Source organism: Caretta caretta, chromosome 2 (assembly GCF_965140235.1).
Source record: "Caretta caretta isolate rCarCar2 chromosome 2, rCarCar1.hap1, whole genome shotgun sequence".
Taxonomy (NCBI): Eukaryota; Metazoa; Chordata; order Testudines; family Cheloniidae; genus Caretta; species Caretta caretta.
This window is the reverse complement of record NC_134207.1, coordinates 44842906-44858778: the sequence shown is the minus strand read 5'-3', so window position 1 is coordinate 44858778 and position 15873 is coordinate 44842906. Positions and strand designations below refer to the sequence as shown.

Genomic DNA, 15873 nt, shown 5'->3' with positions numbered 1-15873 from the left:
GGTGTGCTGAAATTACCTCTGAGCCCGTTTTCCCTGCCAGTTTGGGACTCCAGAACCCTCTTTGTTAAGCCAGACTGCTAGCCTGCTGCAACACAGACCCAGGTCTGAACCATGCCCCCAAAGCTGCAGGCTTTAACTGAAAACCACTCAGCAGCTTACCTATATCCAGCACTGAGACACCCAGTTCCCAATGGGATCAAAACCCCAAATAAATCCATTTTACTCTGCATAAAGCTTATACAGAGTAAAGTCATGAATTGTCTGCTCTCTATAACACTGATAAAGAGATATGCACAGCTGTTTGCTTTCCCAGGTATTAATCACTTACTCTGGGTTTGTTAATAAACAAAAGTGATTTTATTAAGTATAAAAAGTAGGATTCAAGTGGTTTCAACTAATAACAGACAGAACAAAGTAAGTTACCAAGCAAAGTAAAACAAAACACGCAAGTCTAAGCCTAATACATTAAGAAACTGAATACAGGTGAATCTTACCCTCAGAGATGTTCCAATAAGCTTCTTTCACAGACTAGAGTCCTTCCTAGTCTGGGCCCAATCCTTTTCCCTGGTACAGTCCTTGTTAGTTCCAGCTCAGATGGCAACTAGGGGATTTCTCATGACTGGCAGCCCCCTTGTTCTGCTCCACCCCATTTTATAGCTTAGGCCCAAGGCGGGAAAGCTTTGTCTCTTTAGATCCCCACCCCTCCTTCTAAATGGAAAAGCACCAGGTTTAAGATGGATTCCAGTATCACGTGACATGGTTACATGTCCTGTGAGACCCCAGCTTTCATTCTTCCAGGGCTGGCCTGCACGTCCCCAGGAAGGTTTGCAAGTAAACCTATTGTCCTAGTCAATGGGAGCCATCAAGATTCCAAGCCACCATTAATGTCCCACACTTTGCATAATTACAATAGGACTTCAGAGTAATACTTCATATTTCTAGCTTCAGAAACAAGAATGATACAGTCATACAAATAGGTTGAACACACTCAATAGATTATAAGCTTTGTAATGATACCTTCCAAAAGACCTTTTCCGTAAAGCATATTCCAGTTACATTATATTTACACTCATAGGCATATTTCCATAAAACATATAGAGTGCAACATCACAATGGGGAAACTGGTGCTCAGGCAGTAACCACATGATACTTGACAGGAGGAAAACCCTGACCCAGTGGCAAGGAGATCCAAGACAACCAGGGACCTCCCTCCTGCTGCAGCTCTCATCCACCTTCACAGCTGCAGAGTACTAGAAGGTCTTCTATATGCACCCGATCCACCATGGGGACTGTGAAGTTTGGACGATGGTTAGTCAGGAGCCTCGCCTTAGACCTGCTCACCAAGGGGGACCCTACCAGGAGTATGAAAGCTCCAGATAATGTAGCTCTGAGGGTCGTTAGCCCATGCAAGCCTCTTCACCATAACAAGGTTGCAGTCATCAGAGAGGAACTTCGTGCACTTCAAGACCAAGCCAGCTGCATGTGAGACGTTCCAGCAGTCAGCACTTGCCTGAGAAACTCTCTAACTTGCCTGATAACATCAACATTCAATAGCACTGGGATCAACTTAAAAATACCATTCACAGTGCATGTGCTGAAACCATAGGATATTCCACTCATTGGCACCAAGACTGGTTTGATGAAAACAGTGAGGAAAACCTAGCATTAATTCAACAGAAAAATGCATTCCATAACTGGCAAAATGATTCTTCTAACTGATGAAAACATGAGGCTTATCACCAGCTCAAAGCTGAAAGCCAAAGGAGGCTATGTGCCATCAAAAACAAGTAGTGGCAAGAGAATGCCTCTGAGATCCAGGGTTTTGTAGACCAGGATGACATGAGAAGCTTCTTTCAAGAAAAAAAATCTACATATGGGTCAATCTCCAAAGGCCCAACCCCTTTATGTTTCCAGGATGGCTCCACCCTCCTCACGGACAATGTAGACATTAAACAACAGTGGAAGGAGTTGAGAGCCTACTAAACTGCGAATCCACGGTCTCTGAAGACACCATTCAGTCTATTCCACAATGCTCAGCAGTGGAACACCTTGCTGATCCCCCATCTTCTGAAGAAGTCCAGCATGTCATCACCTAGACAAAAAAATCAAAAGGCACCAGGTCCAGATGGCATCCCAGCTGAGGTTTTTAAATCTGGTGGAACAATGCTCCAGCTCAAATTTTGCCAACTCCTCAACAAAATCTGGACCTACAAAAAAATTCCAATTAACTTCAATAACACCAACATTGTTACAATATTCAAGAAAGGGGACAAATCTTTCTGTGGAAACTACAGAGGTATTGCCCTCCTCTCCATTGCAGGGAAGATCTTTGCCCAGATCCTACTAAATTGCCTCCTCCCCCTTGCCAAGGAACTCCTCCCCGAATCCCAGTGTGGCTTCAGGCCATCCTGAGGCACAACTGACATGATCTTCATGTCATGACAGATTCAAGAGACGTGCAGAGAGCAACACCTGGGACTGTTCATGGCATTCATCGACCTACCCAAGGCCTTTGACTCTATCAATCATGATGCCCCATGGAAGGTGCTGTGTAGGATTGGCTGTCCACAGAAATTCATTTCCACCATCAGACTACTCCATGATGGGATGACTGCCACCATTCTGTGTAACCGCTCAGAGACTGAACCATTCATCATTCGCACTGGTGTCAAGCAGGGCTGTGTCATTGCTCCAACACTCATCTCCATTTACCTTGTCATGAACCTGATTCTCATCCACGACCACCTTCTTGATGGAATCTGGATTGAGTATCATATGGATGGTCAACTCCTCAATCTCCAACGTCTCAGAACAAAATCTAAGATCACGAGAACTGGCATAACTGACTTTCAGTATGCAGATGATTGTGTTATTCTCGCACACTGAGAGGCCGACCTGCAAAGCACTCTAAATCTTTTTGCAGATGTCTAACACAGCCTGGGTGTCTCTCTCATGATCGGGAAAAACAAGGTACTCTACCAGCCCTCAACTGCACAAACTACTCTTCGTACTCCACAAATCACCATCAGTGGAGAACCCCTTGAAAATGTGGACCATTTTCCATACCTTGGCAGCCACCTCTCCCAAACAGCCAGCATTGACACAGAAATTGAATACAGGATCCGCTGTGCCAGCACAACCTTTGGAAGACTACTCAAATGAGTCTTTACCAAGATCCTGGTTTACAAGGCAGCTGTCATCCCCACTCTTCTCTTTGAGTGAGAGACCTGGGTGACCTACAGACAACATCTCAAGCAGCTGGAATGGTTCCAGCAGTGCTGCCTCCGGAGGATTCTCAGGATCAGCTGGGAAAAATGATGCACTAACATCAGCATTCTCTCTGCAGCCAACATCAGCAGTATAGAAGCGCAGGTCATGAAACACCAACTCTGCTGGGCTGACCACTGTGTACATTTGCCTGACACTCACCTCCCAAAGTAAGTACTCTTCTCTCAGTTAAGTCAGGGAAGGGCTCGTGGAGGGCAGCAGCACTTCAAAGACATACTGAAAGTACACCTTAAAAAGGGAGGCATCAACCCAACAAACTGGGAGAACTTGGCACTGAACAGAACACAGTGGTGCCACACCATACACCATGCTACAGCTCACTCTGAGGAGAACAGACGTGCTCATAAGACAGAGAAGTGACAAAGGAGGAAAGAAACAGCACAACAGTCCAGCCAAAAACTATGTTTCCTTCAAGATTACACCAGTCACATCTGTGGGAAAATCTGCAGGGCATGAATTGGTCTCCTCAGATACTTAAAAACCCACCAATGAACCCCCTTGGCAGACATCATCTTCGCATTGAGGGATAGCTGAAGAAGTGATATGTCACATGCAGCAAGTCAAGAATGTGCATTATTTCTGAGGCATTTTCATTGAACCAATCTTGATGTTTTCTTGTGCTAAAGCCTAGCATGTAACTGGCAGAACTGAGGGTTATATCGTGAAGCTGGCTTCACTCAGCCTCAACATCCATTACAGGGTTGTCTGAGGATAAAGCCTCTGAAAACATTTGCTGCAGTTCTTTCTGTTTATCTAAGAGCTGGAGCTTCTGGACGTTACATTTATTTATGGTTTTGGCTCACTACTGATGCTTCTTGGAACAGATGGCTAGCTACTTTTTGCTCCACACCAGTCTATGGTCAGACCAACAGTCAGTACCGCTCATCAGCCTGGTCAGGTTCACTTTCCGCAGATCACATAATGGCATAATGGCACATTATGACAAAATCTATCAAATGATGGTGGCAGGATTGAGGCTGTATCTATGGTGTTTTAAATTTGTTTGCCTGGAATACAGTATTGGTAATGACCAACCCATTGGCAGCACAGGTGGAAAGAAAAAAAGTACCATTGGAATTTTCACTGCCAATGCCATGGCCGTCAATGACGTTCTTCCAGACTGTATAATTATGGCTGACTCTGGCATTAAAATCTCCCAAGATTATGTTTGTCATTGAGTGGAATTGTTCCAATGATGCTTTTTAGATCATCATAGAAGTTTTCCTTTTTTTCTATGGGTTTGGGAAAATGAGAGCATGTGCACTAACAATCATAACACATCTTCCACTGGACAGACCAATATGCAGAACCATAAGTCAGTGATGCGTTTTGGTAGAGAATCCAGCTCCTGTGAAATGGATGTTCAAATGGCACAATGAACACCTGACTGGTGCCTTTTGGCAGCAGTCAAACCAATCCAACAGAAGATATATCCAGCACCAACCTCTTCAAGCTGAGACTCATCGGCAAAGCAAGTTTCACTGAGAGCAGTGATGTCAATCTCATATTTGTTCAGTTCTCAGGGAATGATGGCAGTCCTCCTCCATGCTCAGGTATCAGTGTCCAGAAGTGTCTGGACATTCCATGAGGCAGTATTGATGGTGCGTTTTATATACTTCACATTCGTTGTACTTTGATTGCAGAGTTGGATGATCAATCAGCCACAGTAAGCTGTCAGGTCAGGAAATAGAGCAGGCATTGTTTAGGGATCCTTTTCTCCCCTTTCCTCAGATTGGGGAGAGCAGGGCTGTCCCTAAAAAGGGCTGCTCTGATGCACGGGCAGGTTACAAACGATGCAGCTTCTCCAGTGGCTATGATAAGCAACTATCATGTCCACACCACCATGTGTGCAGGTTTGTGATCGGGCGCTCCCAACAGTATCCTCTGTCTGCCCCCATTGCCATCTTCCCCATTGCTTCAGGACTTGAGACTTGTGAAACAAACTGACTACTTGCATATTAAGTGGATCTAAGTGAGAGGGGTTGTGCATCAGCCAATCCCACTCTCTCATTCCGGCCAGACAAATGCCCAATTGGTACAGAAAACTGCAAAAAATAGCTGGTTAGGATGCAGCTATTTAACCCATAGGTAGGGGCTAATATGTCACTTTGAGAAGTTGTACATTTTCGCACTGAAGGATAGCCACCATCACCATTTAACCCATGGCTGGGACTATTTACCCATAACTGGGGCATAGTAGGTGAGTGCCGGGGCATATCCACACACCCATGGGCCTGCACACTCTACCTCTGGGGCCCATGATGCTCTGAGCTCTCTTGCACATTTAGCCTGAAGCTGCAGTCAGTTTCCAGCTGGTGCCACGGGGAGCGAGTCTTGACAATGGAGAGGCTATGTACCAGCAAGAAGGATTCACAAAATTTGCCTTCCTTTTGCCAAAGCTACCTAGTGGCTGGGAACAAAGCAAAAAGGAGAAGGTAATCACACTACACAAAAAGAAAAGGAGTACTTGTGGCACCTTAGAGACTAACCAATTTATTTGAGCATAAGCTTTCGTGAGCTACAGCTCACTTCATCGGATGCATACTGTGGAAAGTACAGAAGATCTTTTTATACACACAAACCATGAAAAAATAGGTGTTTACCACTACAAAAGGTTTTCTCTCCCCCCACCCCACTCTCCTGCTGGTAATAGCTTATCTAAAGTGATCACTCTCCTTACAATGTGTATGATAATCAAGGTGGGCCATTTCCAGCACAAATCCAGGGTTTAACAAGAACGTCTCGGGCGGGGGGGGAGGTAGGAAAAAACAAGGGGAAATAGGTTACCTTGCATAATGACTTAGCCACTCCCAGTCTCTATTCAAGCCTAAGTTAATTGTATCCAATTTGCAAATGAATTCCAATTCAACAGTCTCTCACTGGAGTCTGGATTTGAAGTTTTTCTGTTGTAATATCGCAACTTTCATGTCTGTAATCGCGTGACCAGAGAGATTGAAGTGTTCTCCGACTGGTTTATGAATGTTATAATTCTTGACCTCTGATTTGTGTCCATTTATTCTTTTACGTAGAGATTGTCCAGTTTGACCAATGTACATGGCAGAGGGGCATTGCTGGCACATGATGGCATATATCACATTGGTGGATGTGCAGGTGAACGAGCCTCTGATAGTGTGGCTGATGTTATTAGGCCCTGTGATGGTGTCCCCTGAATAGATATGTGGGCACAACACACTGTATGAGATATGTCACATAGTCCTGTGTCGAAGCACCACCGTCCATCTAGCAGTACATCTGTCTCCAACCCCTGCGGATCCATCAAGATTTGTAAGCATAAAAGCCTTGGGCTTCTGCTCTGGCATGGGAAACCCCTTGCCACAGAATCTGAGCCAGTACTTCTGTCTCTTGTTCAACAGGGCTCATGTACAGCAATCTTACTTTAAATGATTTGTTTTCCATCTTGGAAGTGTTTATCACTCTCCACACTACTCATCATTTTAAGTGTATGGGATCTCTCTCCAACTGGTAGAAACTGTCAAAAAATAGAAGAAACTTTTAAAGTGCCACTTTCTAGGAAAACTGTGAAACCCAGCTTATATGTAGAGTAAAATGAAGCCTTGGAGACCATTCTTTCCTAGGCAGATATTACTGTACTTTTAATCCTTGTACATCACCTAATGCTATGGTGATATGTGCCATATAAATGCTGTTTATTAGTCTAGATAGAACGGTTCCTTCAGGCTTTTTAGAGTGGTGAGAGCGAAGGGCACAATGGGACCTACAGGTCTGGCCTATAGTTCAGCTGAGTGTGGATAGCTTCATTGGGTGGATTGATAGAGCAATTGATGGGCAGCCAAATTTTTTCCATTAGTCTGTATTGCTTTGTAACATTTGTATTTACATTATTGCACGTGTGCTTTGAGTTTTGACAGGCACATTTTAAATAGCTACATAAATAAGAACGCAATAGTAACTTTTATTTTTTTGCAATTTCTGGGAAAAAACCGGATCATTTATGAATATGATTTATGAATCTGCCACGTGAGGGACAGAGCTTCTGAGCTGGTGGCAGAGAGGCCCAGGATATGAACCATAGTTCTGAAGGTCACAATTAATATCCTGGTTCCCCCCAACTCCCCAGGAAATTAATCTTCCACTGGGCTATGCAGTAGCAGATTAGTTCCCATTCCATGCTGGTTCAGGTGCACTGGCCCATTCAAAAGGTTCCACACTCCATCCCAACCCCTGGTCACACACTCTCCACTGAACTGTGCAAGAAGGGAATGGATGCTACTCGCTCCCTCTTTGCAGTGTAAGCAATAGGGCACATATACCACGTAGGGGAAGGAGGGAATTTATGCCTCTTTACATCCCTTAGCAGGCATGTAACATGGAAGATCTTGCCCTTAATATTTATATTGTTTTCTTAATTGTACATGTTACACACTGTCCAGGACAATATCTTATATACATTTGTTTTTTATCTTAAAGTGCACAGATGGGAATTTATCTTCTGCTTCAGATTTGACACCTTTGGTTATTTATATAAAGTGACAGCTGTCTCTCATGGGTGTACATAAATACGAATATTAATGTCATGGTATTATAAAGAATGTTTTTATCAGCATGAGTCTGAGATGGCGACAGCCATGAATGAGTCGTACAAACTCTCTCAAATGTGTAGACATGGCCTTTATATCACATATCACCCACCATGTATTCTGAATATGCCACAGATGTGGTATAGTAGAAAGAGAATCTACATTCAAATTCTATTTTGTGTTGTATTTCAGACTTTCCAGTCTCGCATGCTATCTGGTTGAAAATCTCTGAAGGCAAAAGCTAAACCTTGCTTATGAAGAATTTGGATACTTAACGCAAAGTATTAAAAAGGGTTCTGAAAAGAGAACAAAACTTCTCTTTTGGTAGTGCCATTTCTCAGAAATCTCTTCTAAGACCAACCTCGAATTTCCCCTCTAACAAAGATCATAAATGCCAAATTTCAGATGCAATGGATTTTTTTGAGGAATTTGACAGAAGGGAGGGGTAAAACTGAGTTTACAGTAGAAAGGTGACTGCATCCTTATAGAAAGGTTATTTGTTCCTCCATAATATCTCAAAACTATGAGGAGTGGCGCCTGTGACCGAGTTCTATCATCTAAGAACAAAGCAAATTTCCTATGAATTAAAAGCAGACAATGGTTATTTTGTGAAGTGTTCTCATGAATAATACAACCAAATTTTGAAGTCAATGAGGTTACTTGTGTTTAAAGTTAAGATCGTACTCAAAGTCTTTCAGAATAAAGCAAGATTGTCAAATGTTCACATGTATAGATCAGGTTGTAAATTGCTGTACCTTCTAAAATAAAAATAAATCATTTTGTAAATTGAGTAATCTGCCCTAAGAAAGTTGCCTGTGTTTGAATTAATTCTTGAATTTAGTAAAGATTTGGAGGAACCCCCATGTTCTTTTGTTTGTATATCACAAACTGCTACCATTTGAAGGACAGATACAGTGGCACAAAGGTAAAGAATTCCTGGAGCAGAGCAGCTTGAGAATACCAATGATTAATGAACAGATAAAGACACATATGATTGCCTGCCGTTTTAAAATGAGCTGCTACCAGCTCATTAAGCTGGTGAGAACTCTTGAGACAACTGTTACAAACAGCCTTCCTTCGAGTCAAAAATGGTAGCACCTTAGTTCAAATTAGAGACCTTTAAGATTACAACCTGAGAGGAATCTTAATAAATTGCATTTCTCACAACAGTAGACTGATGTGCAGACTCACCAGTAAGGGAAGGAAAATTAAAGTCCCAGCTACAGATCTCTTCACCTTCCTTTCTTCAGGACTCTCTTTAGTTCCAAAACACAAACAAAATCCAGAACAAATAATCTCAAACTACTGGGTATAACCAGCAGAGGCTTTTCCAGCTTCGACTGGCTGGGCAGGGAGAAGACAGGATACATTCCTCCCCAGGATAGCATCCATGCTCCAGCTTTCCCTTCCCTTCCATTCCATAACCCTCGCCAGAGGAGGCTGATGATAGGCACGAACCTATCCTTACAAGATGGAGTGATTTTACACTTGTCACACACGGGTACTGAAGCAGAACAACACCAGACACAAGCGCTGGTCATGACTGCTGAAATTTGAATAGGAAAAGAATCTAGCATCTTGCCCATCAGAACACACATCCCAAATATCAGAGCATCCAACTATTTGTGATAACAAATCACAAATGAAGGGTGGTAGATGATTCTCTCCATGTAGTATGAACCGTGTTCTGCTCTTCTTTACCTTCCAAAAAAATCCAGATAAATCAGTGGAATTTGGCTCTAAAGCCAGCACAATAGGTGCAGGGAGGGTCAACTCTGTGCACAGGTGATCCTCTGATGATGTAAACCAGCATAGGAGCTCTTATGCCACTCCCCCTCTTTACTATTAGTGTAACAGAAGGAAAAAGGTGTATCCAGAGAAAAGGGAACATGACTAGGAGGCTCCCGTGCCATGTCAATGCTCAGCTGTTGTTTCAGTCCGTTTTCAGGTGGTATACATGAGAGAAACCCCTGGCTGCTGTAATTCAGGACAGGGGGATAAGCTCTGTAGAGATGAGGCATCAAAGTCAGGGGCATCACACACACACTCTCTCTCTCTCATCCAAACCCCCAAGATCCTCCCAAAAATATTTCTGACAGACTTAAAGTGACCATCAGTTCTCCTTTCTTCTTCTTCTCTGTCACAGTGGGATTGTGACACCAGGGTTACATCAGCCAATCATCACATTTTCTGTTGTCCTCTCTCCTTATGCCTCTATGCTCTAAAATCCCTACATTCTTCTATCAGTGATCATCAAACCTCGTCCAGATCCAAACTCCCCTCCAAAATTCTCCCGAACTTCAGCAGATCCAAACTTGGCCGATCTCTATAATGGTTCTGAACAAACATTCCTTTGTGAATGTTTGGAGTAAAATATGGACTTTGTCACTTGGGCACATATATAAAGTGTAATTCACATTTTGAGTTATTTAATAAAAAGACATAGAAACAAATCTATTGTTTGAATGATTTTTTGTGGAGGGCTTATCATGCAAAACCAATATAACATGATTATATTTCCAGAAGTGAGAAAAAAATACATCCATAAAACAAGTGTCCATGAAAAAGGAGCCTTTCACATGAATTATCCTTCACTATCACCAGTTATTTGATGGCTCCCAACATCTATAGTTCATTGTTACAACTGTCAAAATTGGCAACCATCAAGATTGTTGTCTCAATTAGGGACAGTAAACAGATTGTCCCTATTTTTAATGAAAAAATCTAAAATGTAAAACTTCACAGTTTAACATGTTTATTCATCTAAACGAGCTAAAAAATAATGACGTGACATCTGTTTGAGAGACACTGGTACCTAACATTTTGGCTGTCTCTTCACCGATTTGGTTGTCATTAAAAAAAAAAAAAAAATAAGAGAGGATGCTGTCAATTAAATGCATTGACATACTGTATAAAAACCCTTTCCTGTTCTTGGAAATATGTACTAAACATATAGCACGGTGTGTAAGGCAAGCTAAGCAGTAAGTAAGATGAAGGGAAGAAGCACAGTGCTGCAAAAAATGCAAGTCTGTTTCCCTCTCCCCCCCTCTCGCAGGATGTCAACAAACTCAGTGTTGTACACACAATCTTTGCCAGTTTATTCATCTTATGGATTCATTTCTACAAGTGCAAGCATAATCTACTAGCTCAGAAGCAGTCCAAACACCATATTTCTGCAGACTTATTGCTGTCCCATATTGTTATTTGCTTAGTCATAGGAATCACTGATTATTATGCTAGTTTGTGTAAAACTCTAAATGCCATAAAATCTTTATTATTCTGTTTGTTGGGATTCTAAATTGATTTTAAGCACAATCCACTTGACCTTGAAAAATAAGGACTCAATTGTGCCTTACAGGCACAAACCCATGTTGGAACAGTATGGAGAACTTGCCTGTTGGGAGCCGCTAGAGGCTTCTTGCTCATTTGCAAAGGGACCACACATAATCTAGCCCTAAATTAAGTAATGAACCCCTTCAATAGTAGTAAATGTCACTGAACCAGTATAGGCCTTTTAATACAGTTTCTGCCCTCCCCCATGAGAAGGGATAATTTAAATTATTATTTATTTTTAAATATAATCTATGATCAAGTGGACAAGTCAATTATTATCCAGAGTTGAGGACTATCCTGGAAACCTAAGCAAACAAAAGAACTCTCTCATATGTTCTCAGTTAGATGTAAATGCATAACCTCATATATGTCATCGCTGCTACAGCTAATGGAATAAGCTGATGGGGCTATGATATACACAGGATCACATGGTGCCTATTTAACAAGCTACAGTGATCTTTAAATAAAGCACTCTTCAATAAAATTTTAAACAAATCTCTGGGGCCCCTGTTAGAGATACACTTATAATTACAGTGCAACCCTCAATTCCAATAAAAACGCATTCATGGATGACTACAAATACAGGTAGTAACTAAGTGGCAATGTATACCTCCTCTACTATTTGTACCACTGTAACCACCGTTATGGAGTTCATAGGCTTCTGTTGTACTCCTGAAATTGTTCCAAATTCTGCTTTTACTTGTCAAAGAAAAAACAGGTACTGAACCAAGCTGTATTACTCAGGATCATTGCCAGCAGCTACAGTCCTTCCAAAGACAAAACATCTACCTAAGTGGGGAGGTGGAACTGAGCAACCACCCTCACTCTTCTGCAGGACCTAGAGCCATCCATCACTGCTCAAAAAAGAGGGCATGGCCAGCCAAGCCTAGACCAGCTGGAGCTGCTCTGAGTCAGTGCATCTCCTAAGCAGCTTCTGCTGGCTAGGAGCCTGGGCTGGAGTTTAAAGATGCACTCCTTAAGCAGAGGTCTGCAGCAATACCGGAGCCTGCTCTATCCAGAGGTGAACTCCCTCATTTTGTAGCTGCCCCATGGAGTGGAGTCAAGTCCAAGGTGGTAGCAAGCCATATACAATTACTATTACAGTATTTTCTATTGGTTTAATATGATTAGGACCAGATCAGAGGAGTTCAATTTGTAAAATGTACTGTATTTGAAGAGACTAGACCAGAAATGAAGCTCTCTTTGTTACATTTTCAACATTTAAACCAGGGGCAGGAATCACTTGCTTTGCTCCACAACTTATAAACAGTGTGCATTCTTTGGTAGCACTGCTCAAACTTGTATATTGTGTTATCTAAGGTAATTTAATGTTCTTTCAAATGTTTGTTTCATAGCAATGCAATAGATCCAACTTTAATAAGTGCTTTCAAAAAGTTCAAAGTTTAAAAATTCATTTTATTATTAAAATAGTCCATGAGCTACAGTTACAAAGACAAATGACCTAAAAAATTATGGGATTGATTCTGATCTCAGATACATACATAGGTATCAACATTAGAGAGAGAGAGAGAGAGAGAGAGAGCGTGCACACCTAGCATGCATTTGAGGAGCTAAAAGCAACTTCACTTAAAGATATCAGTGCTCCAAAAGGTGTACTGGGAGACATAATCACAGGCCAGATTTTGATCTCATATTAGTGTGAGTAATTAGGAGTAAACAGGAGTAATTTCACTGAAGTCAAAGGAGACAGTGAAAATAGGTGTAAGCAAGACCCAACTCAGGCCTTATGTTTAATGCATTTGTATTTATAAATTAAAAAATAAAACAGGTGGATAGTTTGACTAAAGCTGGGACACCTGCTATTAACAAACCTCTGTCTGTAACTAGTGGACTGAAAAATACATGGAAAATATTGCACTTGTGCTTTCAGTCCACTAGTTACAGAAAGCACAAGTGCAATATTTTCCATGTATTTGCTGCAATATTCTCCAAATATACCCATGTGCACTGGGCATGAATCTCCTCTCATGTTCTAAGCAATAGGCAACTCTCTAGTTACATGTGACTTAGCTACTATGTCTGTCACCTGAATGAAAAATAGCCGAATGCAAAATGCAGCACTTGAGAACATAATGGAGATTTGTGATATTTTCTAGTCTAGGGGACTTCTGGTCCATAAACCAATAAATAGATTTCATTTGTCCACAGGTGCAGTTTGGTTTTTACTTGTGACTCTCACAATATGGGAAATGTTCTTGTTCTAATAACTTCAAGTTACTATTTTAAGTTAAATGAAAAGAAGAATATTTCTAACTGTTTCAGAACACAATATATATATATAACAATATAAAATACTTAGCACTTCTACTGCATGTCTCATACAAAGCGCTGTACAAACATTAGCTACATAATCCTTACAGCATCCCGTGAGTTAGTGGAAAATGCTCATGCAAAATGAAAGAGGACTGCAGCATTTTGAGACATGTAGTATGGCACTCAGTGAAGTGAAAGGCATGTCACATCCAAAATGCTAGCTTGTGATTGCCTTTCACTACACTGAAAGGAATGCCACATGTCATAAAATGCTTCACTCCAAGTGCTATATGTTGCTACACATTTGGTAGCATATATAATATTACTGGACTACAAGTACTATGAATGTATGATTTTGGGGATTTGGTGACTGAAAAAGTCACAATTTAGAGAATGAAAAATAAGTATAATATTTCCTTTTCATACATATGTTGGAGATGCTGGTGTATTCCGCATTTCTAGATGAGGTGTCCTATATTACACAAACCAGATAAGGAACATAAAAAGTGTATCCTTAGAGACTCATAGTGTATATAGGCATCAATACTGTATGGTCTAAACATCAACCATATTGATCTAAATTCCTGAACCAGGTTTTAAGTGGTGATAATGGGACTGTGGGTCAATTTAAAATAAATATAGTCTTATATACTACACTATTAGTATAGTTTTGGTTTCTCTTTGCCTCCAATATCCTCAGGTCAAATCTAAGTCTAACTTGAACACTTCCAAAACAGTCACTAAACAAAGGGAACTCAGTGGTTTATCCCTTAGTTGTGAGACTGTTACATACGAGAAATTAGGGTTAATTTGCCAACAGAGTTTCTACAAGATGTCAGTGAGTCAAGACTCTTCCAGTTTTGGGGAGTAAGCATGAAAAAGATTTGTTAGCTGGTATAACCCCTTACATTAGTTTGATGGGAAAAAGATAGTATAACTGGAAAACAAATTTTTAACACAGCCTCCTAATGAGAGAAGCAAGCTGCTATTGCAATTAGCGGGAACAGTATAATTAAAACAGAATTTCAGCTTCATATTAATAATAGAGCAGCATACTAATTAAAATCAACATCAACTGAACTTTCTACATATACCAGTGCAGACAGCCCAAAAGACAAGGAACTCTGTTTCAGAGACATATGTTAATGTTTGAGCTTCTGTCATCCAGGTGCCATTTCTGACAGAGCACATGTGCACTGAGCAGTTGGCAAGGAATGAAGAAAGATTACTGTAGATACATGTGCACGTAGAATCTAGGATATAAAATAGGCCCTACAGGAAGTGGGAGAATGTTTCTAGAAAGAGAAATTACCTATGACTTCCTCCGTGTGTGAATAGCGAGAGAGTGCAAGACTCAGGGTGGTGCAGATGCCCTGGAAATACAAATCACTAAAGCAACTTGTATTTGGGGACTTGTGTTTTCTTTTGCATTTTTTTAAAAAAGAAAACCTACATTTCGCTATTGGAAAGTTTGGATTCATGGATTTAAGTCAGGACAGCCTACCCAGAAATCAGCAGCTATTGTTTGCAATACCAACAACAATATGCAAAAAACTGTCTTTTGGCATCAGAGTTCTCAGCCTGAGAAACAAATAATGTAAACAATTCATTTAATTCATAATAGTACAGCTTCTGTTTCAACTTAAGTGTAGAATAGCTTTGCATGAGTCTTCTTTGCCTGTTCTGCAGATATGAATGTTAAGAGCGATGAGATATTGCATAGTATTATTATGCATCAGAACTGCGTGTTCCCAAGTTGTGTTGTTCAAGGTAGTTGCTTTTCCTGAAGAGAATCTGATGATAGGATAGATACATTGCATCTGCTAGTTTTCATTTGGATCCAGATCAACGTCAACTTCACTTGATAGATTAAGATAAAAGAAAGCGTAGAAAGCCAACAGAAATACCAGTATAGCTGCAAGGACAAGGGCAACTTCCTGTACAAACGAGAGAAAATTTTCAAAACGATAAAATGTTAGATACAGTATTATAATTTCAGATAAATCAGGAACAAATGTTACCTTCCATCTGCATCAAGCCTGCAGAAGTTAAGTTTTCATCAGACCATATAGTTCCCACAATCAATGGCTTTTTAATTAACACTTCTTTGCTGCCACCATTTCAGCATGTTATGGAAAAATTTTACTTGACGAGATGATCAATTTTTTGGTGGGCCACATATATCCTTTTTTGCAATCAACACAGACAACGTTCATAAAAGAATTTGTAGGTTTGAATGCAAATGTGAGCAATGAAGTTAGATTGTGTTTGGCTATTTTTGCATTTTCTAGAAATATGATTACTTTTTTCATAGAATTGGAGATTCCTAGACCAGAAGGCACCATTGTGGTTATCTAATCAGACATCCTGTATAACACACATCACAGAACTTCCCCAAAATAATTCACAGAACATATCT

At 40.8% G+C, this 15873-nt stretch overlaps 1 protein-coding gene across 2 annotated transcripts in view; it reads right to left on the bottom strand.

Annotated features, from left to right (window-relative positions):
- Positions 1 to 252: 252 nt before the first annotated feature.
- Positions 253 to 15873, bottom strand: part of TRIQK (triple QxxK/R motif containing) — an 89153-nt gene continuing 73532 nt past the window's right edge. The window contains exon 4 of one of the 2 annotated variants that reach the window (XM_075125057.1): positions 253 to 2092. In XM_075125057.1, coding sequence (XP_074981158.1) covers positions 2015 to 2092 — 78 coding nt within the window. In that variant the 3' untranslated portion in view covers positions 253 to 2014. Of the gene's footprint in view, positions 2093 to 12575; positions 15392 to 15873 lie in introns of those variants that run through there. The other variant, XM_048841212.2, reaches the window with a different exon arrangement.